At 32.2% G+C, this 25,374-nt stretch overlaps 2 protein-coding genes across 3 annotated transcripts; both read right to left on the reverse strand.

The window, feature by feature from the left end:
- Positions 1 to 1,482: 1,482 nt before the first annotated feature.
- On the reverse strand, positions 1,483 to 11,042 carry LOC127729076 (caspase-7-like). The gene is made up of 5 exons (XM_052236732.1): positions 10,902 to 11,042; positions 7,134 to 7,373; positions 6,501 to 6,724; positions 5,856 to 6,147; positions 1,483 to 2,147 (listed from the first exon to the last, which is right to left on the reverse strand). Exons 2-5 carry the CDS (start codon positions 7,357 to 7,359, stop codon positions 1,888 to 1,890), a joined length of 1,002 nt encoding a protein of 333 aa, XP_052092692.1. The 5' UTR covers positions 7,360 to 7,373; positions 10,902 to 11,042; the 3' UTR covers positions 1,483 to 1,887.
- A 681-nt stretch (positions 11,043 to 11,723) lies between these two features.
- Positions 11,724 to 19,039, reverse strand: LOC127729075 (caspase-7-like). 2 transcript variants are annotated; one of them, XM_052236731.1, is made up of 4 exons: positions 18,718 to 19,039; positions 15,419 to 15,636; positions 14,754 to 15,060; positions 11,724 to 12,797 (listed from the first exon to the last, which is right to left on the reverse strand). In XM_052236731.1, exons 1-4 carry the CDS (start codon positions 18,941 to 18,943, stop codon positions 12,547 to 12,549), a joined length of 1,002 nt encoding a protein of 333 aa, XP_052092691.1. In that variant the 5' UTR covers positions 18,944 to 19,039; the 3' UTR covers positions 11,724 to 12,546. The 2 variants fall into 2 exon arrangements, with proteins under 2 accessions (XP_052092691.1, XP_052092690.1); XM_052236730.1 differs by having other exon boundaries at positions 15,419 to 15,642; positions 18,718 to 19,038.
- Between the last annotated feature and the right edge of the window lie 6,335 nt (positions 19,040 to 25,374).

Below are 25,374 nucleotides of genomic sequence, written 5' to 3' on the forward strand. Positions count from 1 at the left end.
AAGAAGAGTATATGGACTTCGATTTTTACCATTAGACCTGTGTTTATATTCGGACAATTATTGGCTTTTAGAAATTAGTTATTATGTAAAAATTTATATTTAAGGTAGAGTACTTAGGAAAAATTTTGGGTTGGGTAAAGTTTTTGATAGTTTGGGAAGGGATTGGTTATTTAGAAAATATTAATGAAACTTGAATGTTTCATTCCTGTTTACAGTGTTGTGAGTTGAGAGTATGTATATTTGTATATAAAGTGCATTTATTTATTGTATTTATGTGAGTCAATTTTGAAGAAATGTATATTATAAAGGTATTATATCTATTAATGATAAAAATAATTTTAGTAAATAAACTTGTCGGACAATTTTTTAAAGAAGGGGGCAATGTAACGGATTTCGTCCTTATTGTTCAACAGTATGTGTCCCCTCCCCCCTTTTTATTTTTTATCAACAGTTAAATCTCCGTGTAACCGCATTGAATACTTACAAATTGTTGAATATGTTTCTTTTCATTTAAATAAGTTATCTCAGATATTTAGTACTTTTAAAATATTATTGTTTTATAAACAGTAACTTGAGCAAAGATAAAAATAACGTCAAGTCCCATCTGAAAATGAGTCGCCTTTCTATTTATTTTTGTACAGTGTAAATACGGAATTTCCTTATACTGGACCTACCTTTATGTATTTGTTGATGATTGTATAATGTTGTTTTAATCTCTATATATATTTATATTCAGTGAATTAGTTAACCTGGTAAAGTTTCTAGAGACTCAGAGTCTCTCTTTTTCCTTGTAATGTCCGCCATGTTCACTTGAGTCGCTTACCGTAAACCGTCAAAGTGCACTGTCGTGAACAGCGATATTACGTTGAAATAGAGTCTTTTGAGTCGCTTTTGACGTCAATACGAAGTCTTTCAAGTCTTTTTGTTGTATATATATTGGACTGCTATTGAAAGCGTTAGTCGTGATCGGACTACCGTGGCAAAAGGTTGCTTACAATCACAAGCCTAAATATTAAAATCCCTTCGTCACTGTAGCTAACAATTTAAGCTTTCACTTCAAAAGGTTAGGAAATATTTTCTCAGAGTTTTACTTTATGTAAAACATAGATTTATAAGTTTCATATTATAAGAGACTCTAAAGATTAGACTACAAATTATATACTGAAAAGTACACAAAAAGTCGGAAAGATAAAGATATTTCATATTTATACAGAGACTCAACGACGCAGACTCGAGTTTTAAAGTCGCTATTCAAATAAGGCATCAACATAGTTTTTCTTTTAAGAAAGTTACAGTTAAAGTGATTCTTATATTATTTACTTGAAATACCAATAGTATAGAAATTATTATTATTAATTTCCAACGATTCTTTACATATTACGAAGTCGAATCTTCACAAAAGTACAGTAAAATCAGGAGTCGCAACTTACACATTTGAGAAGTCGACACAGCTTATATAATTATAGAGATTTCTATAACTACTTGTTAATAAGATTGTTTATTTAATACATTTGTATATAGAACTTGACCAGAGTTACTCACTAGCTTGCATACTATTAAAATGTTATTCATTGTATGTTGATCTCATGTAAAAAAGATATAGTTTGCATTAATATTGAAAGTCTATAACTGATCATAATACTTCATTAAATCATTAACTTTATATGAATTGGTTATTTCTGTCTACTGAAACAACGCATTTTTAACTATATCTATTGGATTACGGGTTGAGTTGACCCAAGGGAGCAGTCATTTGAAATAGTATTTATTGCCGAGTATAAGTTTGTCTGACGGATTGTCTAGTTTTGCCAATGGGTCATAGTTTCACTTCAGGGTATCGAAAATGCTATAGCAACACAGAGCGAAAACGTTACAATAGCGACAGTTCTATTTGTATTGCTTTTCCAGAAAGAGAACATCCCTTGACAGACAGTGCGTATAACAGCCAGGAGAAAATGCTCCGTACAATCGTGAAGTGGTATCAGATGGTTTGAAGTTCTTTGTCGTCATTTCTTTCAAGACACCATTTAAGATTTGCATAAATTCTGTCGAACATATTTTACCAGTGTCTATATGTTCCTTGATTTGACTGTAAAGACTAGTTAATAACCAGCTACCATTAGTGGGATTCCGAACGGCATAGTTTCCTACAAAATCATAATTTATCTTACATAATGAAAACTGTTGCAAACAACACAGTGTATATGTTGTGTACAAGTTATCATTTTGTACAAATTATAATTTGTACAAAACAATTGCACAAACTATAATTTGTGTATTTCGACTTTGTACAAATTGTAATTTCTACAAAAATTGCTTGTACAAATTACAATTACAATTTGTACAAAGTCAAAATACAAATTACAATTTGTACAATTTGACTTAAATTCACTTATACTATGGATTTTGTTAAAAAAAAAGCATTGATACACACTATATTATTTTTATTCAATGACAACACAATGAACGTTATTTACAAAATACAAAAATACCCAGGTGGAGACGGGAAATGTAATTGGTACATGCATGCCAGTTAATTCTGAAGTTCAAAAGAAATTGGCCCCGGTAACAATTCTGATAGTACAATAGAAATTGTCCCGGTGACAACTCTGATAGTATAATAAAAATAAGCCCTAGTGACAATTCTGATAGTATAAAAGAAATTGGCCCCGGCGACAATTCTGATAGTGTAATAAAAATTGGCCCCAGTGACAATTCTGATAGTATTATAGAACTGGCCCCAGTGACAATTCTGATAGTATAATAGAAATTGGCACCAGTGACAATTCTGATAGTATAATAGAAATTGGCCCAGTGACAATTCTGATAGTATAATAGAAATTGGCACCAGTGACAATTCTGATAGTGTTCTGATAGTGTAATAGAAATTGGCCCCAGTGACAATTCTGATAGTATAATAGAAATTGGCACCAGTGACAATTCTGATAGTGTAATAGAAATTGGCACCAGTGACAATCAGGATGACACTGACGTTGAAACACCAATCATACGTGCCTGGAAGCGTGCGCTGTCTGGCCAACAGATCCAAGTCGAATATCTAACCAAGAAAACGAAACGGAAATTATTGCTGTTGGGGATAATGTCATTATACCAATTCTTCAGTACTAAGCTTTATATTTTGTATGTAACAAATGTTTAGACTTTTTTAGTATTTGTCTTGTCTTGTCTTGTCTATGATCGTGCCCCAACTGATCCTCGAAATATCTTATGTGTAATTATTGAATCTGGAGAATTTGGGTACCGCATTGGAACATCTGTAGGAATTTTAACATGATATGTGTCAAGAAATCAAATTGAAGCTGTTAAAGACACATCTTTATTCGCAGCAACGGTTCCTGAGCTTCAACGTTTGCTACGTGAAACAGTTAAAAAGCTTTCAAAAACTGGTGGTCAGTGGTTTCTTTCATGTAAATGTAAAAGGGGTGCAGCACTTCTAAATGTAAATGTAAAAAAGCAAAAGATGTTGTGCAATTCCCGATGCCATAATTCACTCACATGCTCAAACAAATGATACAGAACTATTTTTGTGTTTTGTAAATAAGGTTTATAGTGTGTATCAATGCTTTTTTTATAACAAAATCCATACTATAATTATTGTACATGTTACAAGTGAATTTTTGTCAAATTTTGTACAAATTGTAATTGTACAAATTCAAAATACAAATTATAATTTGTACAATTTTTTTTATGACAAATTATAATTTGTACAAAATGATAACTTGTACACAACATATATAAAAACAGTGTGTAAACTAGCGTATATTTGTAAAATACATAATGTAATTTTGTCATTTGATAATACATTACACTAAGTTCTTTTATTTCTCCTAATTTTCTATTGAAAATTTATCATTATGCGTATAGTTTATTGGCCCGAGGCGCCGGATCAATGATTTTATTGAATACTTTTAAGGAACCTTATGAAAAACTTCAATATGTGTAAGCACAATCGGTTAAAATGGTAAGTAATAAGACAACAAAACATGTTTCTTCAACCAAGAATTGACCAAATGAATTGAATTATTTAGAAGTGTTTTATGCTCTTTTAATAAACTCATCATAGATACCAGGATTAAAATTGTGTTCGCAAGACACGCGTTTCGTGTTCAAAAGACTCATCTGTGAAATATTTAAAGGGCAAATAAAGTACTAAGTATGAATTTTGAATAGAAGAAAATCGCATGGGCTTTCCTTCATATTTTTCTTTTTTTTCTTTTTTCCAAGGTAGATCTAACCCGAATAATGTCAGTCGTTATATTCCGCCGATCTCCGACTAATCTCCGATTGCTGCATTAACGATAGGCTAAAGGCCGCTAGAGGGGGCAGAATTATTCGAGTTAAGGTAGATCGGGTGTCTTCCACCATCTTGGATTGTGAAATAGCAGGAAACAATCGACCTAGATCTCTAATAAAATGGGAAAATTTCGAGAGAAGAATGTAATTCATTTACAAAACTTTTGAAATAAATGAAAAAAAATATTTGTTTTATAATATTTTTTCAACTGTTTCTTACAAATACAGAATACTTTTTGTTCGATTCAATTGTTTTCATCTTTGCCATTTAAGGGGAGATAACTCAGATCAAGTTACTTTCATAAAGGAATATGTTATGAATTTACCTATTTTGTTTTGTAGAAGTAAAACGAATCCCGTGACCCCAATTTCTATTTTTATTTTCTGAAAGCACATTATAAGAGCTATCTTCTCATATTTTATCTTTAAATTCTGTGGTTAAGTTTTCTTTTTATCACACAAAAATGAGTTTCCATGAAGGATCTATACAAAATCTGACAATTTTGCACAACCTGTAGCTTCAAAAGGAGCCCATACGCTTAAAAAAATTTCTATGGATTTTAATTTAGTCTCCCCTCTCCCTTCCCCATCTACGTTGAATAATAACATTCATTGAAAAAATAATAATTTTACGACAAGTAGCCAAAATTACTAAGTAACATACAGAAGGTTTTCTTTTATTCCATGTACAAAAATATGACGGACAAAATCTGATGTATTTGAATTGTCCAGTAGTCTTATATTGCTTGTAAACCAAATCAAAATTGTGAAATTTTATTTTCACTGTCAATCAAGATTCATTTAATACAAATATAAATCGTATAAACGTATATTTATTGATGTGCGCGCTTTGAATTAGCACACATGTAGATGTGCCGTTCTGTTGAAATGTGCTGTTTCAATCAAATGTTTTCCTGGGCAGACATTTTTTTATTAAAACTTATAACAATAAACTATTGTAATCAGCGATAATTTCACAATTATATTGAAACTTACTACATTAGAGTCTTGTATACGTGCAGCACTCTTAGTTATTGGAAGATTGTACAGAAAAGAGCAAGAACATGTAGACATAAGTTAAAAGAGCAATTTAGATAATATCAAAAGAGCGAAAATAAGTTGAAATATTGAATAATTTCTTATAAAAATTCCACACAAAAAATATAACAAGAAAAAGGGGACCATACCCTAAGCGCATGTGAAGGTAAACGGGATATATGTATCATATGGCCACGAATATGTTCAATTTGTCAAAAACATAAATCCCGTTCTACTATTCACGTTCATAATTTCACCGAATTTTAATTTGTCTTTATAAACAAAAATAGATGGCGCCTGAATACCCTTCCTCAACACCCGAGTTTACTGTCAGTTTTCAGTGCAGTCCGTGTTGCTCAGTCTGTAGCTTTCTGTGTAATATTTTTCGAACTGTTTCTTTTTTTTTCCCTTTCGTCTGAGTGTTGTCCGTCATCTTTCGACCTAAGATTTTGATAGCCCTTGGTGTCTTCCTTCTTTATTTCATTTATGACATTTGTACTTACTAGATAAGGAGGCAAACATCAGTAAAGTATCATCAGGGCATTCAACGTCTGTTACCTGGTGAACTACCTGTTGTTCAGCAGATGACAAGTGTCTTGTATCAAGATTATTTTCACACAGAGAGTTTGCATTTGTTGATATACAATTTGCATCAACTTTGTCGATTATTTGAGAGTCAGCTTGCATATTCTCAATACCATCAACAATGCCACCTTGCGGCTGCTTTTGTTCTGTTATTGTTACTGTATGTCCACTGTCCATTCCTAAAACGGTAGCATTGCTAGTTCTGCAAGCCTGGAATTTATTAAAATGAAATCACTTTATTGATCTTTATTGAATGAATTCATTAAACTGAAATCACTTTATTGAATAAGTCTGTTTCACTAAGAAAGAAAAAATAACTTACCTGTATTAACAATAACACGCATAAAGTAAATTGTAATCTATTACAATAAAACATGTCTAGCAATATTTAGCAGTGTTTGAATGAATAAGACGATCTAAAATATACTCCTGTGGAATTATTAGTTACTGTATAACAATAAATTGTAATGTGATAAATGGTACCATCAACAAAAGAAATACATTACGTTTGAAAAATGGAACAGCTAAACGCCAAAAAACATTATATTGCCTATTGTGCTTACCTGAATAAAGAAGAATTTCGGTTTATCTTTAAGTTCTTTACAATTATCTGCATTGAACATTTCTACAATATCCCTTGTTTTGACAACTTGCCCATCAATGCCTACAATTACATGTTCTTTGATATGAATATTCTTTTCGGTTTCCAACTCTATTTCTTCTCCATGTGAAGCAATGACACAGGCAAAACAATCGGATTTTTCATGAATTTTGGACATCTCTGAAACTAGAAAATACACAATTACAAAAACGTAACAACGTATCATCATCAGCATCGATGCATTCTATAAATCTGCTTATACATTCGTCCGTTCAGAATTGATATGGTAAACATAAAAATAAGAAGATTTGGTATGATTGCCTGTGTGTTTAGGGTTTTTTACATGTTTGTTATAGGCATTATTGAATAAATCACACTAAAAGTAAGGACATAAATATGACAAGAATTGCCTGTTTATACCTTTTAGCAGTTCAAACTAGTTAGTGAGTGTAAAGGGAACAAATTTAATACGCAAATTTTCTGATTTTTAACTCCCCACTCCCTTAATGGTAATCAATACCATATGTTACATTTTCATGTATTGAATTTTGTTGTCCTTGAGCTCATAAAACTTTAATAATGATTTAGTTTATACCTTCTTTTGCTCTTTTAGATATTTCCGTTGATGTTAAATTTCTATAAGGGTGAACATCAAACTCAAGTTCCTTGAATATCTCCAACATGTGTTTAAAATCTTCATTATCCCCTGGTCTATTTTTGAAACCAGATTCGGGGCCATATTCTTCATTGTGTATCAGTAACGCAATTCCACGCTTTTCATGGCTGAAATCATATGCACATTCTTTGTCCATCTTGTCCATTTAACAAACACGTACTACGAAGAAAAAATAAAAAAAATAATAAAATGTTGGAAGATTAACTATGCAAACCTTTCTGAGTGAGTTTTATATAATTTTTCATAATCATTAAGTTATATAGTTGCTAATAAAGGCGATGTGGAATCAACTACAGAGCCTACAAAAGAGAAATTTTATGAAAAAGTTATATTGCACGCCAAAAATAGTTTATTAGTTATTCCTAGAAACATTTTTTAGAACTATGTTTCAGGCGAATATCCGTTCAAATAAAACAAAAGAATTAGAACTCTTTATCATAGAAAATAAAAATACCCAAGTTTGTATAGTTGTTACTGTAAAATTATAAAATTGCCAAAAACAAAATATTAATATAACATACCGGTATATTTGGATTGTTTACATCTGTTTCTGTGGTCTTTAAAAATTTAATTCAGGTGTATGATTTAAGATTGGTGGTATCTTATATATTCATTCGTACACAAATTATACTAGTATAGAGCTATGAGATCTAAAGAATCTTTTTTTCAACAGACTGTTGGAATTCCAATGGGAACCAATTGTGCCCTTCTTCTTGCCGACTTGTTTCTTTATTATTATGAGGCTGACTTCATATCTAGAAATTGACAATGGGGGTCGGTTGAAAACAAAACTTTACGACAAAAGAGATGATTTCAGCTTCCCAATTGTGAACTTTCCATTTCTATGTAGCAACATTCCAGCAGCGCCTGCATACGGAGTATATATCTCCCAATTGATACGATATTCCCGGGCTTGTGTTTCCTATCATGATTTCCTTGATAGAGGATTGCTGCTCACAAGGAAGCTATTAAACCAAGAGTTCCAAATGGTGAAGTTGAAATCATTCCTTCGTAAATTTTACGGACGCCATCACGAGTTGGTAGTTGGTTGACCGTTATGGAATAACCGTTTCACAGATGATATCGGATGTGTTCCTTATGTCGTAACTACAATACCCTTCCCTTTTCACGAATGTGACTTACCGAATTAGACTTTTAACCGAATTTGTAATAACATAAGCAACACGACGGGTGCCACATGTGGAGCAGGATCTGCTTACCCTTCCGGAGCACCTGAGATCACCCCCAGTTTTTGGTGGGGTTCGTGTTGCTTAGTCTTTAGTTTTCTATGTTGTGTCATCTGTACTATTATTTGTCTGTTTGTCTTTTTATTTTTGGCCATGGCGTTGTCAGTTTGTTTTCGATCTATGAGTTTGTCTGTCCCTCTGGTATCTTTCGTCCCTCTTTTAAATGAAAGACAAATCATTACAAACAGCCGGTTTTGGTATGTGCAAATCATTTGGATCTGCGAAATGTAATTATATTAATTCCTGTGAAAAAAATCCACGGAGAGATAAAAGATTGATGTTTTAACAACGTTCATTTGCATCTCTGCTTCCGACAATAGTATTTTGGGAAAAACCCATAAGAAACAACCAATCAGACAATAATATTAGGTTCTGTATATAAAACAATTCTTATTATCTGGCTTTTAAAGTAGGTATCGTGATGATGCAATGTGAATACATTTATTGCTTTTCCAGAGCTAAAATGAAGCTACCGAGTTCACCACGGATTTTTGATTGGGTTAGTTTTTGTTTTAACTTTAGCGTTCTATATGTTTTTTTTTTGTTGCTTGTTCTATAGTCGTTTTTTTTCTTTTGGGTATTATATTTTTTTTTAACTTATCGTTTTTTATTAACTTCGTGATTCATTTTTAACTTATCAATTAGAACTATGTTTTCACAATTACAAGGTCGTCATCATGATTTAGTTACTAGTAATTGATCGTTTCAAGAGACTTAGTTTTTCCACTCACTAGTGACATTTTAACTTTGTCATAGCGCGTTTATGTCCACTATGGTCACCTATATCCATTATGGATCATTTTAACCACCTTTGTCATGTCCCTGAATTTGACACTTATCACTTAATATGACTTTGGAATCAAATGAACCAATAATTAGAAATAGGATAGCTTAAACTGATTCAAAAGGGTGGAGTCTTCTTTGAAAACCTAAGGGGTATCTTTTATTGTCATGTTTAAACATACACATTTTTTTCAAAAGATAAAACCTTGTGTATCATTTGTCAATGTAGTTGTCTGTTCAATGTTATGTTTACACGTATTGATAAATGACTTGTGTGTATGGCTTTGGTCACTATGGACGTAATAAGCAAATAAAGCTTTACATTATTTAAATGATTGTCAATTTGAGAAGAGTATGTGTAAAAAATGAAGTCTACAGTAATGATCATATGACCTTCTAAAAGGTTAAAGGGTCAATAGGCCTTTATGACCCTTAACTTCGACCTTGAACAATATTTTTCAAACTACACAAAAAACCGTATAAGGTATGGAGAATCTAATGAATGGAAAATGTTCTATATGACAAGATAAATGAAATGAAATAAAGGGCGTCTGTGTCCCCAGGGGTCATCCTCATTAAAAAATCTTAATTGAAAACGGTTGAGATAACTCCTCCTAAACCATTTCTTATTTTACATGTCAAGATGCATGGCATGATATAAAGGGTATGTCTCTTGGGGGATTCACAACCCACTACCATTTGGGAATGCTTAAATATCTTGCAATCTAATAAAAATGTAGTTCTCTGATTTCGTTATACTTATACGAGCACGCGAGTTAAAGTAGATCAGAATTTTAATCAGATTGAAATATCTTGTAAATGGTTGCAATCCCAAAACCTTAACCATACAATTTCTTGTCTGACATGTCCAGATGAATTGGATGATCTATGGGATTAGTTCCCATTGGTCATTTGTGAAAATACAATTTGAAAATGTTCAAATATCTTGATCCCCACCCCTAAACAATATATATTTTCTTGTTTGAAATGTCAAGATGAATCGAATGATATACAGGCTGATCTTTGGAAACAGCAATCTGTCACAATCATTACTCGTTAATTATTAATAAATTACTTACAGAATTAAGCAGGTAAATAATCCACAAAATTTGGGAGATAGCCAAGGACATGTGAAATATACAAGGTGTTTAGCTAAAATACTTGAATAACAAATAAACATTACCGTCTTATCTATTTCCAAGATATCAGAACTGAATCCCATTAGTGTTCATTTCAGAAAATATATTTAATTATGAATTCTGAAGTATGACATATGAGATACATTGTGTACGGGCTTTAACTGTCAGAAAATTGTCTACATATGTTAAATACTGTGTGAAATAGGAAGAAGTATGAGAAAGCATAGGACATGTGAACGTCGAATTGTGTGGTACCATCTATCTCACTTTTGCCTTTTCTGTTTTTATTGTTTTAATCAGCATATTTATTTCATTTAAATAATGCATCGGAGTTTTGTTTCATTTAAGGCTAATTATGGTGCCATATTATTTATGTACTAATATTGTGTAAGACCATAGTATTGTTCGATCTTCGTCTATTTTTAAATATATTGATTTGAATAACACCTCACTTACCTGTATGTTTATCTGGGTATTTATGTTAATGGATGATCTAACTGATTCGTCGAAATACGTACCTATTTACATAGTTGTAAACTAATATGTAAAATATTTAACAAATAACTCAAGGCACGGAGGACACTGGGACAGTTTAATTCCCCCTCCTTCAGTGAATACAGACATATTTTTTGAGGTGTACGAACGGTATATTAATTGCTATTTGGTCCGAAACGATATGACGTATTTGTTTATAATACATTACGAGGGGTGGATCCATGATTTTTGAAAGGGGCGTGATTGTCGAAAACGGAAGTAATACTGCCGAGCGGAGCGATGCAAGATTTTTTTAGACTATCTTATGCTAAAAAATTATATATTTTCAAATCAAGGAGTACGACCTATTAGCCCGCTTTGAATCTGCCACTGTTAACTATTAAAAGTTACATACGACATAGCAGGGTTCGGGTTTTTTTCGTGAAGCTGAAATTTTTTTAATCATACCAATGTTTATGCAATGGCACAAAACAACAAAAAATGTAAATGCAATTTGTCTTTTTTAAATTCATGGACCTCAAAACATGTTAATCAAATTCTGGAATATTTGTAGAGTAGAATCACATCAGGTATAGTGTCCCTTTGGGATCGTGTTTTTTTTTAATGCAGACCAGGTTTTTTCATCGGTTTACTTTCATTTCGCAAGTAAGTCAGCTTTATTCATGATAATACAGACTTTCAAGTAATTAAATACAAGTTTTGAGCACAAAACACATATACTTCTCTCCTATTTCAGCTTTTTACATTGTCAGGGTTTTTAACGAGTATTCAGTTGAAGCGGCCGGGTTTTTCAAAGCTGGACCGAAATTGGCAAAGATAATATCAACAGAAAAGAAAGCATTCGGGACATTTAAAACTGACTTTATTAATGTTGATCGGAACGAACACAATTTTACCGTTTTGTGAATTTTTTTTATTGGTGTTTGAAACAAAAACCAATAAAAAAAATCTTTTTTTTTTGTATCTTAGAGCTTGAATCTCAGCGTTTTTGTTGTCATTTTTCTGCTCAAAGTAAGGGCAGTTACATAAGCATCTTGATTATTTCAAGTTTGATGAAATTCAGGCAGTCAAACATAAAAACCACTAAATATAATTTGAACAAATTAGTAGGAAAAAATGTATATATAATCATTCATAGTCAAGGATGCGTTTTTTTTCTTGAGAGGTCCCTGTATCAGTTTTGGATTAAAATCAAGGTCAAGCTTTATTCAACAATTGTTTATGTGATTTGTAAACATTCTGTGTAATGTAAACTGTCTATCTTTGTCACTGCTGTAATTATTAAAATAGACATGTAATTATAAATACGGAACGAGACAAATTGGAAAGTAATAGTATGTAAGCTTAGTTGAAAATTAAAATAACTTCAAAGAATAAATTTATACGAGATAATTTCATGACTCCATTGATTTAAATGCAGGTAGAATTAACAATAAATACATAAATTTGCAACAAGTTACAAGTCATCCATATGCAAACATGTGATCAATATAGCGACAGCTCTATTTGTATTGTACAAGACAAAATTGCAAAAGCAATATATGTAATCTTAGTTGAAAATCAAAATAACGTTTAAAAATGCATGTAGAATCAACAAGAAATAAATTGATTTGAAACAAGTCATCCCTATGAAAACAAATGATCAACAAGGCGCCAGTGCTATTTGTATTACTTTTCCAGAAAGAGAACATCCCTAGACAAACAATGCGTTAAACATCCAGGAGAAAATGCTCCATACAATCGTGAAGTGATTTCAGACGGTTTAAAGTTCTTTGTCGTCATTTCTTTCAAAGCACCATTTAGAATTTGGGTAAATTCTGTCGAACATATTTTACCAGTGTCTATATGTTCCTTGATTTGACTGTAAAGACTAGTTAATAACCAGCCACCATTAGTGGGATTCCGAACGGCATAGTTACCTACAAAATTATAATTTATCTTACATAATGAAAACTGTTCCAAACAACACAGGATATATAAGAACAGTGTGTAAAGTACCGTATATTTGTAAAACACATAATGTCATTTGATAATACATTATACTAAGTTCTTTTATTTCTCCTAATTTTCGATTGAAAATTTACCATTCTGTGTATCGTTTATTGGTCCGAGGCGCCGGGTCAATGATTTTATTAAATACTTTTAAGGAACCTTATCAAAAAAATTCAACGTGTGTAAGCAAAATCGGTTCAAATGGTAAGTAATTAGAAAATAAACATTTTTCTTCAACCAAAAATTAACCAAATGAATTATATTATTTAAATTATTTAAAAGTGTTTTATGCTCTTTGAATAAACTCATCATAGATACCAGGATTAAAATTTTGTATGCAAGACACGCGTATCGTGTTCAAAAGATTCAAAAGTTGGATTGTAAATGAAATAGGCAAATTTCGCGAGAATGTAATTCATTTACAAAACTTTTGAAATAAATGAAGAAAATTATTTGCTTTATGATATTTTTCCAACTGTTTCTTACAAATACAGGATACTTTTTGTTTGATTCAATTTTTTCATCTTTGCCATTTAAGGGGAGATAACTCAGATATAGTTACTTTTATAAAGGAATATATTATGAATGTACCTATTTCGTTTTGTAGAAGGAAAACGAATTTTCGTGTCCCCAATTTTTATTTTTATTTTCTGAAAGCACATTATAAGAGCTGTCGTCTCATATTTTATCTTTAAATTCTATGGTTAAGTTTTCTTTTAATCACACACAATAGGAGTTTCCATGCATGATCTATACAAAATTTTGCACAATCTGTAGCTTCAAAAGGAGCCCATACGCTTTATTATATTTTTGAAAAAAGCATGATATAAACTACATTTTGGCAAATAATTAAAAAATTATATGGATTTTAATTTAGACCCCCCTCCCCCATCTACCTTAAATAATAACATTCATTGAAAAAATAATAATTTTACAAGTAGCCAAAATTACTGAGTAACATACAGAAGGTTTTCTTTAATTTCATGTACAAAAATATGACGGACAAAATCTGATGTATTTGAATTGTCCAGTAGTCTTAAATTGCCGGCTTGTAAACCACATCTAAATTGTGAAATTTTATTTTCACTGTCAATCAAGATTCATTAATACAAAAATAACTCGTATAAACGTATATTTATTGATGTGCGCGCTTTGAATTAGCACACATGTAGATGTTCCGTTCTGTTGAAATTTGCTGTTACAAACGATTTTTTTTCCTGAGCAGACATTTTTTATTAAACTTATAACAATAAACAAACGATTTTTTTTCCTGGGCAGACATTTTATTATTAAAACTTATAACAATAAACTATTGTAATCAGCGATAGTTTCACAATATTGAAACTTACTACATTACAGTCTTGCATACGTGCAGCACTCTTAGTTATTGGAAGATTGTACAGAAAAGAGCAAGAACATGTAGACATAAGTTAAAAGAGCAATTAAGATAATATCAAAAGAGCAAAAATAAGTTGAAATATTGAATAATTTCTTATAAAAATTCCACACAAAAAATATAACAAGAAAAAGGGGACCATACCCTAAGCTCATGTGAAGGCAAACGGGATATATATATCATATGGCCACGAATATGTTCAATTTGTCAAAAACATAAATCCCGTTCTACTATTCACGTTCATAATTTCACCGAATTTTAATTTGTCTTTATAAACAAAAACAAATGGCGCCTGAATACCCTTCCTGAACACCCGAGTTTACCGTCAATTTTCAGTGGAGTCCGTGTTGCTCAGTCTGTAGCTTTCTGTGTAATGTTTCTATTTTTTTCCTTTTCGTCTGAGTGTTGTCTGTCCCTTTTCGACCTAAGATTTTGATAGCCCTTTGGTGTCTCCCTTCTTTTTTTCAGTTATGACATTTGTACTTACTAGATAAGGAGGCAAACATCAACAAAGTATCATCAGGGCATTCAACGTCTGTTACCTGGTGAACTAGCTGTTGTCTACTGAGGGTTCTTTCAGCAGATGACAAGTGTCTTGTGTCAAGATTATTTTCACACAGAGAGTTTGCATTTGTTGATATACAATTTGCATCAACTTTGTCGATTATTTGAGAGTCAACTTGCATATTCTCAATACCATCAACAATGCCACCTTGTGGCTGCTTTCGTTCTGTTATTGTTACTGTATGTCCACTGTCCATTCCTAAAACGGTAGCATTGCTAGTTCTGCAAGCCTGGAATTTATTTAAATGAAATAACTTTATTGAAAAAGTCTGTTTCACTAAGAAAGAAAAATGTATTTACCTGTATTAACAATAACACGAATAAAGTAAATTGTAATCTACTAGTATTAGCAATAACACGAATAATGTAAATTGTAATCTATTACAATAAAACATGTCTAGCAATATTTAGCAGTGTTTGAATGAATAAGACGATCTAAAATATACTCCTGTGGAATTATTAGCTACTGTATAACAATAAATTGTAATGTGATAAATGGTACCATCAACAAAAGAAATACATTACGTTTGAAAAATGGAACAGCTAAACGCCAAGAAATGAAAACATTATATTGCCTATTGTGCTCACCTGAATAAAGAAGAATTTCGGTTTATCTTTAAGTTCTACACAATTATCTGCATTGAACATTTCTACAATATCCCTTGTTTTGACAACTTGCCCATCAGTGCCTACAATTACATGTTCATTGATATGGATATTGTTTTCGGTTTCCAACTCCATTTCTTCCCCATGTGAAGCAATGACACAAGCAAAACAATCAGATTTTTCATGAATTTTGGACATTTCTGAAACTAGAAAATACACAATTACAAAAACGTAACAACGTATCATCATCAGCATCGATGCATTCTATAAATCTTCCTATACATTCGTCCGTTCAGAATTGATATGGTAAACATAAAAATAAGAAGATTTGGTATGATTGCCAATGAGACAACTCTCCACCTAGGACCAAATGACAAAGAAGTTAACACCTATATGTCACCGTAAGGCCTTCAACAATGAGTAAAACCCATACCGCATAGTTAGCTGTAAAAGGCCCCGAAATGACAAATGTAAAACAATTCAAAATAGAATATTGACGGCCTGCTTTAAGTACAAAATAATAATCGAAAAATAAATTTGATATACAGCAACAAATAACAACCACTGAATTACAGGTTCCTGACTTGGGACAGGCACATACAGAATGTGGCGGGGTTAAACATGTTTGCTGGCGAAAAACCCTCCCCCTAAAAGGCAATATGAACACACTTTAATAAAATGCTCCGCAGGGCGTAGCTTGATACAACCGCAGAGGTCAGACCATGAACAGTTGGGGGCAAGAATGGACACAACATTCAAGCTTGATACAGCTCTGAAAAGTTGGGGGCAAGAATGGACACAATATTCAAGCTTGATACAGCTCTGAATTTGGATTGTAAATAAATATTTGACACAGCATAGGATTCTGACACAGAAAGAATGTGTTATAAGAACTTAAAAATTTGAAATTGACATTTACCTATTAGGGTACATTATCCAAAACTAAATACATGGTTAAATTCAGCTTATCAAAGAACCCCTAGAATTCATTTTTTGATGAAATCAAACAAAGTTTAATTTTGGATCCTTTGGACCTCAATGTGGACCAATTTGATAACGGGGCCCAAAATTCAAAATCTAAATGCACGGTTAGATTCAGCATATTAAAGAACCCCATATAAAACAAAGTTTAATTTTGGACCCTGATTTGGACTAACTTGAAAACTGGGCCCAAAATCAAAAATCTAAATACATGTTTATATTTAACATATCAAAAAAACCCAAGAATTCAATTTTTGTTAAACTCGAACTGAATTCAATTTTGGACCCTTTGGACCTTAATGTGGACCAATTTAAAATACGGGCCCAAAATAAAAAAATCTAAATACTAGAAACCCAAGAATTTAATTTTTGTTGAAAACAAACAAAGTTTAATTTCGGACTTTAAAGTGGACCAATTTGAAAACAGAGTCTTAAATTAAAAATCTAAATAGACGGTTAGATTCAGCATATTAAAGAGCCCAAAGAATTTATTACTTTGAATTAAACCCCATTGAAAGTGGACAGAAATAAGCAATTCATACAAAGTATTAGAAAAGTATTGCATGTTTTTGGACCCTTTTCCCTAAACGGTTAGGGCTATAACCCCAAAATCAATCCTAACCTTTCTTTTTCGGCATGGAACCTTGTGGTACAATTTCATAGAGATCCATAAACTTATACTCAAGTTATTGTCCGGAAACAAGAAAATCCTTGTATTTTGGCTCCCAATTTTTAAACGGTTTGGACCATAAACCCCATCGGTTTTGGACCATGAACCCCACAATCAATCCCAACCTTCTTTTTCAGGTATGGAACCTTGTGGTACAATTTCATAGAGATCCATACACTTATACCCTTATACACAAGTTATTGTCCTGAAACAAGAAAAATGCTTGTTTTTTGGCCCCTATTTCCAAAACAGTTAGGACAATAACCCCGAAAATCACACCAACTTTCCTTTTGGATAATGGAACCTTGTGGTACAATTTCATAGAAATCCATACACAAGTTTTTGTCCTAAAGCAAGAAAAATGTTTGTTTTACGTCCCTTTTTGGCCTCTAATTCCTAAAAAATCCGGACAAAGAAAAAACCAAAATCAATCCCAACCTTCCTTTTATGGTATGGAACATTGTGGTACAATTTCTTAGAGATCCGTACACTTATACTCGACGACGACGACAACGTCCTACCTTTATATTTGCGGTCGTATAGAAATTAGTTAAAAGGGCTTAACTCATCAGATTAATACAAAGCAGCAGAAAAATAACTAACAAAAACACAAACCGGACGTGGCCGAGTATTTATACATCCCCCACAACCAAAAATACACAAAGTACATATCTGAGAGTACTCGCAGTTACTAAACATGCTAAAGATAGTTCAAAGCCAATAACAACTAATACAAAATCATTTGTCTAAAACTAAAAGTATGTGGAGAGTTTTAAAATCTGGGTTCAAATGTTATTCTCTCTCTCAAACTTCTACAAATAAAAAAAGCATAACATAAAACAAAACCATCTGCATATTGCGAACATTCGAGTCGGACCATGTTTTCCCGCGTAAATATGATGTAAAATGTAAACAAACAGGAACATTTTCTAGTAGGACAAGAAACCGAAGCTTAAGATGAATATATGTTATATTACTTTTATACTGCAAGAAAAACTCAACAATTATAGGTCATCTTATATAGCTTAAATGATGGTGAAAAAATCTCAAGAAGTCTTAAATAACTTGCAGGATATTTAAATATATTCTCTGTCTATAAAAAAAAAAACAGACCGAAAGGATACTTGGTTCTTAAAAAAAGTCGATAGTACATGTATTAAGTGTAGGGGACTTATGGAATTATGGCTTATAATATTCTTATAAACGGTCACGCTTCTCTTATATTTGTCACCAACCTGTTTAGTTAAACTATCATTTATAGTCAGGATATAATGAAATACTGATTTTAGTTTGTTCTTATTTTTGACTGTTACACCACTGTCATGGTTTTTAAATTTATTTGCGGGGGGGGGGGGGGGGGGGGGGGGGGTGGTGTCTAATATACCGCGTTATCATAGATTTATATATGTAAGTGTTTTTCATTTCCTGATTTGTACCTTTGTTCTTTGGCTTATGTACAATATCAACCCCACCACTTTTCGTCAGTCATTATCTTTTGTACTAACTATATATATGTTTCAGGGTTTTGGAAGTGTTCAAGTGGCAGACCGTATATTGACTAATTGCTAATAGCTCTACATGTCTCACATATATAATTCACATATAATAGCTTCTACAGTATATAGCTTACCCTTTTCCATTGTCTTCCTTATTTGCGTGGCTGTCAAATTTCTGTACGGTTTAACATCAAATCCAAGTTTCGTAAATATTTCCAGCATTCGGTTAAAATCTCCATTATCACCGGGCCTGTCGTTGTAGTCACAATTTTCGTCAAATATTTCATTGTGTATCAGCAGTGCTATTCCACGTTTTTCATTATTGAAATCGTATGTAAATTCTTTGTTTACAACATCCATTATGTTATACTATCACAAAGAAAGAAAAGAAAATCAATTTAAGACTATGTTACTATTTATAGAACCAGTCTTCGTGTTGTTAGTATAGTAGTTTATCATGCAGACGATTTTTGAAGACTTAAATTGTGAATTTTCTCAACTTTTTTATATGGAACGCAAAAACTGTCTTATTATATTTATTTTCATTATAAGATGTGGTTTTTGTTCAATTATATGGTGTGATATACCTTTATATGGTGTGATATACCTTTATATGACGAGAAAACGACATTATATAGACGGTATTGATGACTGTGTTTTGTATAGATACATATATAGAGATGTGGTATGAGTGCCAATGAGACAACTCTCCATCCAAGTCAAAATTTATAAAAGTAAACCATTATAGGTCACAGTACGGTCTTCAACACGGAGCCTTGGCTCACACCGAACAGTAAGCTATAAAGGGCCCCAAAAATTACTATTGTAAAACTATTCAAACGGGAAAACCAACGGTCTAATCTATATAAAAAACGAGAAACGAGAAACACTTATGAACCACATCAACAAACGACAACAAACGACAACTACTGAACATCAGATTCCTGACTTAGGACAGGTGCAAACAAATGCAGCGGGTTTAAACGTTTTAATGGTACCAAACCTTCACCCTTTCTCTGAAACAATAGTGTAACATCACAACATAGAAAGACACACTATAAAATATCAACTGAAATAGCTTAACTCAATCAAAGGACATATTAACACCATTGAACATACACTGAACAAATAAATTTGACCTATGATACAATGTAAATACAAAATAAATAAACTAAGGGAAGAATAATAAAAGTAACATGTTATATCGGTATGAAATGTTAAACAATTAAAGAAAGACAATATGCATATATAGAGATGTTAGTGATTTTAAACCCGTATTTGACGTCATGTTTAGGATATCGTCCTTAGCATGTTAAGCTTGATTTGAATCTTGAATGAACCAGTTGGTTTATGATCAGTATAACTAGTAATTAAGACATCTATTTGTGACATGCACTGCTTTCAAAATCGATAAAGAGCGAATGTTGTTACTTTCTTTTGTAAGAAAAACTAGATGCGGAGCGGTATAGACCTTATTGCTATTTGGAAATCTGCGCCGCTTGACCCTAGAATCTGCGCCTCTTGAACAATCACTTTTCCATTGTGGCCACAGATGTTTTCTATTATGACCTCAAATTTTTACGGGAACCTTTGTGATGTCCAGTAATGGCGGACAAATAGCGATAAGGTGTATTATACTTGCTAGATCATGTGCTAATAATATTTGCTGTTTTTTTAAATTCAGACAGGGCATACAAATGTTATTTCCAGTATATTTGTGTAAGTATTCACAGAAAAACACGAAAATAATTAAAAGAATAGGAAAAACGATAAAAAAAAAAAAGTATTTGGTAAAAAAGGGGGAGGAAAAAAAACTGTCCTGTCCCCAAGTACCTGAATTACTTTAAAGTAAATATATAAATGGTATAGCTGTAAACATGCATTAAATCATTCAAGCTTTTAACCGCTGCAGATAACATATAAGTACGTTGTATAATTTATTACATGCAATCGACATTCCTATGTTCCTATGGACCGTTTTAGATAACGCTTCGTGTTTTTGTTCTAAATGAGACTGCGTGCGCAACCAGAATATGCTGGGTAATTTTGAAAATCTTTAACGAAAACAAAAGGAGTAGACCATTAATTGATTAATTGTAAGGGAACGACCATTTAACTTTGAAAGGGGCGGATTACGTTTTTTTCGTACATAATTATTTTCATTTTATTAATTGTTTTAAGAACTTACCAATAAATTTAAAGACAAAACTCTCAATCAGATTTATTTTCCTCCCTTCTACTTGATAAAAAATAATTATTTCTTCAAAGTTGGGAATCAGAATAGTTATCAAAATCAAAACCGTACCCCCCCTGGGAACCCCCCTTAGAGTTAAATGGTTGTTTCCTAAGTTTTCCTAGCTATTTTTCATACCGAATACTTTCTAGACTGACCTTCGACACTTATATATAGTCGAAATCACAGTATTCATAATAAATATTGAAGACTAAGATGGCAAAAGAACAAGGGCAGATTAAGTTAATACATGTATATATTTTCATTAAACAGAAATTTGTCAGCACATTATACAGAATTTGACTTACAGTGTAGTATACAGCTCATATTTTCGATTTGAATTTTTAACGACCGACTCTCCGCTCTTTAAAAGATATGGTAAATTTCCTCTGAACTTATTTACACCATAGCCATTAAAAAAGATTTTCAACCTTACTTAAATTCACAGTATCACAACTTTGTGTGCTTCTACTTTGAATTTTCAAGATCATTGTGTGTATATTTTTGTCCCCTGCGCGACGTCGGTGTGTTCGTGTGTCCGTCCGTCCAGTTTAGTAAGTGCTCTCAAGTGTACAATTCTTGCCAGATTTTTATCAAACTTATATCAAAGGTTTATATCAGCAATGTATCGGTCAATTGCGATCAACCATTTTAAAAAGATTTTTACTCCATGGAAATTTTAATAAATATGGAAAATTGCATTATAAGTGCTCTCATGTGTACAATTCTTGCCAGATTTTTATCAAACATATATCAAAGGTTTATATCACTGTTCCAGACCATATGAGTATTTGGACCATACGCATAACCATATGCGTATACTCTGCATATGGTCCGATCATACGCGTATGGTCGGACCATATGAGTTTATTCTCGTTTGGTTATATATGTATGAGTATTTAGACCGTATAGATATTTTTTCGAATTTTAACTCAATTTCATGTATTACTGACATGCTTAATACAGGAGATTAACAGATTAAGTTACAATGTAGCGTGACTTTTGTATTTAGTTAAGTTTTTATTTTCAATTACAACTTTTCTTATTAATTCTAGATTTGACCAATTTCTTAAAATTAGGCAGACCGTACGCGTATGGTCCAAATGGGTATATGGTCTGGAACATCCGTACATAACAAGTGATTAACATTTGATATAATTAGTAGGTAAACTACTAAAAAATAGAAAAAAAAATATATATAAATTGTATATTATAAAGTTATGTTGATTTTTATAATAAGAGTAAGAAGTTGAATTTCATTTATTTGCAGAAAGTCTTTCTGTCAGTTAATTACTAGTTATCATAAAAGGCAGTGTTTGATTTTTTACACGAATGAAATAGTTAGATAAGAATTCTGAGTATTTGTACATTTGATTTAGTATTGATTTTACCTTGTTCCACAATCTCCAAAGAAGTACATGATTGTTTGACTGAGAATGTGTAGGGTACAGGGTCTAAAAGATGTAGATTTCGGTATAAGATTATGAGTAAAGGGTTATATCGAAGCCATTATTGTACGGTTGAAAGTCAAGCCAAGTACATGACCTTGTTGGTCATGTAAGCTAAATGCCATTACTGCATCCGTCGTCCGTTCGTCCACAATAAACACATCTCCTCCTCTGAAATCATTTGTTTAATTTGAACCAAACTTTGGTATAATGCTCCATGAATGCTGCCCTTTCATAATTATGTCTGGTTAACTACCAAATGTATTTTGTTTCGATAGATTTTAATCTAATTTGTTTTCTTTTTGCTTACATGCGAGCTTTTGCCACCACTCAGCGACCGTCATTGTCGACGTTCGTCGTAATTTTTCGCATTTTAGTCTTCTGAAAAAAAAAAAAATCCGCGAGGATGGTCCTCGGGTGGTCCTCTTTCAAAATATATTCGATGAAACAAATAGTATCCAATGGCCCCGCGAGCCAACCAAGATGGCCACCATTGCTAAAAAAATGACAATTCGGCAAAAGATTAATTAAATTTTTGCACGAAGCTTCAGGGCGTGAAGATTTTAGTTTGAAGAAATGTATGTCCATGGTGATCGAGAACTAGAGGTCCAAAGTTTAGAATACGCTTCAATAGAAAAAGCTTAAACTATGTGTTTCCTTAAATCCAGCAATGAGCTTATTTAGGTCAAGTGAGCGTTACAAGCTTAAGATCACATGATCCTCTAGTTTTGATAATATTTAGATATGTATATGTTGTACAGAATTTCCTGTCGTTTATTAAATTTTTAATTTTCATTTCTTACTTTTTTGTTTATTAACCAAAAAACGAAAATAATGTTGATCGCCTTTCCTATCCTTGATACCAAACAAATCAATGGATGGAACTAAGACACGAGAGGCCACTTTGATTTGTTTAGTCTTTCCTGACAAACTTGAAATCAGGGTAAAATGTTTATTTTAGTGTTATCAATTGAACAGTTTTGCCGACCAGGTTACTCGGATCATCGTTCGACCTATTAACTGGTTAACCGGAAGTAAAGTTGGTGTTCAAAGGTCTTGTGTAAAGTACTCTACAAATGCATGGTATTATAGTCTGATGATTTTCTCATCTAAATCTAAAACCTCGTTTATGCAAGTTCAATCAATTTCCGTTAGGAGTGTTTTGATAAAATTTGCATCTTCAAATTGTTTTACAGTGACCTACAACATATTTGATTGAGTTAAGTCATTGCAATTGATATTTTATAGCGTGTCTTTCTATGTTGTGATGTTACACTATTGTTTCAGATAAGGATGAAGGTTTGGTACCATTAAAACGTTTAAACCCGCTGCAATTGTTTGCACCTGTCCTAAGTCAGGAATCTGGTGTTCAGTAGTTTGTTGATGTGGTTCATAAGTGTTTCTCGTTTCTCGTTTTTTATATAGATGGTTTTCCTGTTTGAATAGTTTTACACTAGTAATTTTTTGGGCCTTTTATAGCTTGCTGTTCTGTGTGAGCCAAGGCTCCGTGTTGAAGACCGTACTTTGACCTAAAATGGTTTACTTTCATAAATTTTGACTTGGATGGAGAGTTGTCTCATTGGCACTCATACCACATCTTCTTATACATGTATCTATGTAGCATTGTTGAAATAAAATCTTTAATACTAGTACTAATCAGGCATGGGTAAAACACAATGCAGAACAGCATACGCTTATAATTTTTTTTTATTTATTATTATTTTGATTTCAAACAAGAGCATTATGGTTTAAAGTCTATCTTTGAGATTTATGGACTGTTTTGGCTGCTGTTGAGCCTGACTGAAACTGAATAGATTTCGTTCTCATGTTTTATAGATATTTGCAAAGGAATTTTCAATGTCAAATATAGGCTCCAAGATATGTCAGTGTCTCTAGCATATACATAAAGAGAAAGCTATGTCTTTCTAGTGGATGCACAAATAGTTACTAAAGAATACAAAAAGAGCACCATAGCTAGATAACTTTTCAGAACTGTTGCCGGTTGGATTCACAGAAAATCACAATACACAGATCAAATTTATAGGGATCAAAATCTTCTACAGATACTGTAATCTTTTCATTTATCAAACATATAATTCAAGCTAATAAGAAATAACTACCAAGAACAAAAGTCCATGCTTTTTATTTTACTGCCGGGATAAAAAAAAGCGAATTGTTTTTTTAATTACAAAAAATTGTGTTGACTTAAACGGTGTTTTTTTTGTGGACTTTAGCAGGTCATTTTGTGACTTTTGCGGAAAGTTTGTGGACTTTAACGGCGTTATGAAATTTAGCGGAAATTTGTCGTAGACTTTAGCGGTATTGTGGACTTTAGAACAATTGTGGACTTTAACGGTACCACAAAGCGTATAATAAAATTGTGTAAATCAACAGGTCTAAGGATTTGTAATGGACGCTTCGGTGACTCAAGTAGAAAATATACATTTCAAAATAAAAATTGTTCAGTGTAGTCTAAGTCTCCACAAAAAAAACCAAAAAAAAAAAACCAAACAAACAAACGAAACAAACAGACAAACAAAAAATTTCAAAGTTAAAAAAAAGAAAAAATTAAAAGAAAAAACCTAAAGTCCCCTTCCACTTCGTCGGTAGGGGACTAAACAATATATTTGACAACGCGCAGCAACATCGGTGTTGAAATGTGAAGTGGAAGTTCTTCATAAGAATTTTTCAATTTTAAACTCAGGTATAAAAATTAGTAAAGGAACGTTTCATAAGAAATAAATTCGTTTTCTTGGTGTAATCAGGGGTGTACGGAATTTTACAATGAATTTTTAACACCGGTCTAAACTTCCGTATACCCCTGATAACACCAAGATAACTATCATCTATATATTAATACGTTGTATTTCAGGCTATAAAATCCTTTACACGTTCCTGTTACTGATTAAAGTTCTACTAATTTACACAAAGCCCGGTCAATTCTCAGCTGCAAAACAGTGCCAATAAAGAAGCAAATCATGCAAAATAAATGTTTATACAGTATTTAAAATGAAAATTAGATAAAAATATAATATAAATGCCTGTGGTCGTTGTACACATTGAGATGACCCCTTCTCAAGAAGGTTATCTGTAGGCATAGGCATAGGTAT

Source organism: Mytilus californianus, unplaced genomic scaffold (assembly GCF_021869535.1).
Source record: "Mytilus californianus isolate M0D057914Y unplaced genomic scaffold, xbMytCali1.0.p SCAF_2, whole genome shotgun sequence".
NCBI classification, from domain to species: Eukaryota; Metazoa; Mollusca; class Bivalvia; order Mytilida; family Mytilidae; genus Mytilus; species Mytilus californianus.

What these genes read in the sequence shown, in the direction of transcription:
- LOC127729076 (XM_052236732.1), bottom strand. Translation starts at nt 7,359, where the DNA reads ATGGACAAGATGGACAAAGAATGTGCATATGATTTCAGCCATGAAAAG. An exon ending in ATCTAAAAGAGCAAAAGAAG is followed by an intron (nt 6,725 to 7,133) that starts GTATAAACTAAA and finishes TGTATTTTCTAG; the next exon opens with TTTCAGAGATGTCCAAAATT. An exon ending in GATGTTTGCCTCCTTATCTA is followed by an intron (nt 2,148 to 5,855) that starts GTAAGTACAAAT and finishes ATGATTTTGTAG; the next exon opens with GAAACTATGCCGTTCGGAAT.
- LOC127729075 (XM_052236730.1), bottom strand. Translation starts at nt 18,943, where the DNA reads ATGGATGTTGTAAACAAAGAATTTACATACGATTTCAATAATGAAAAA. An exon ending in AAGGAAGACAATGGAAAAGG is followed by an intron (nt 15,643 to 18,717) that starts GTAAGCTATATA and finishes TGTATTTTCTAG; the next exon opens with TTTCAGAAATGTCCAAAATT. An exon ending in GATGTTTGCCTCCTTATCTA is followed by an intron (nt 12,798 to 14,753) that starts GTAAGTACAAAT and finishes ATAATTTTGTAG; the next exon opens with GTAACTATGCCGTTCGGAAT.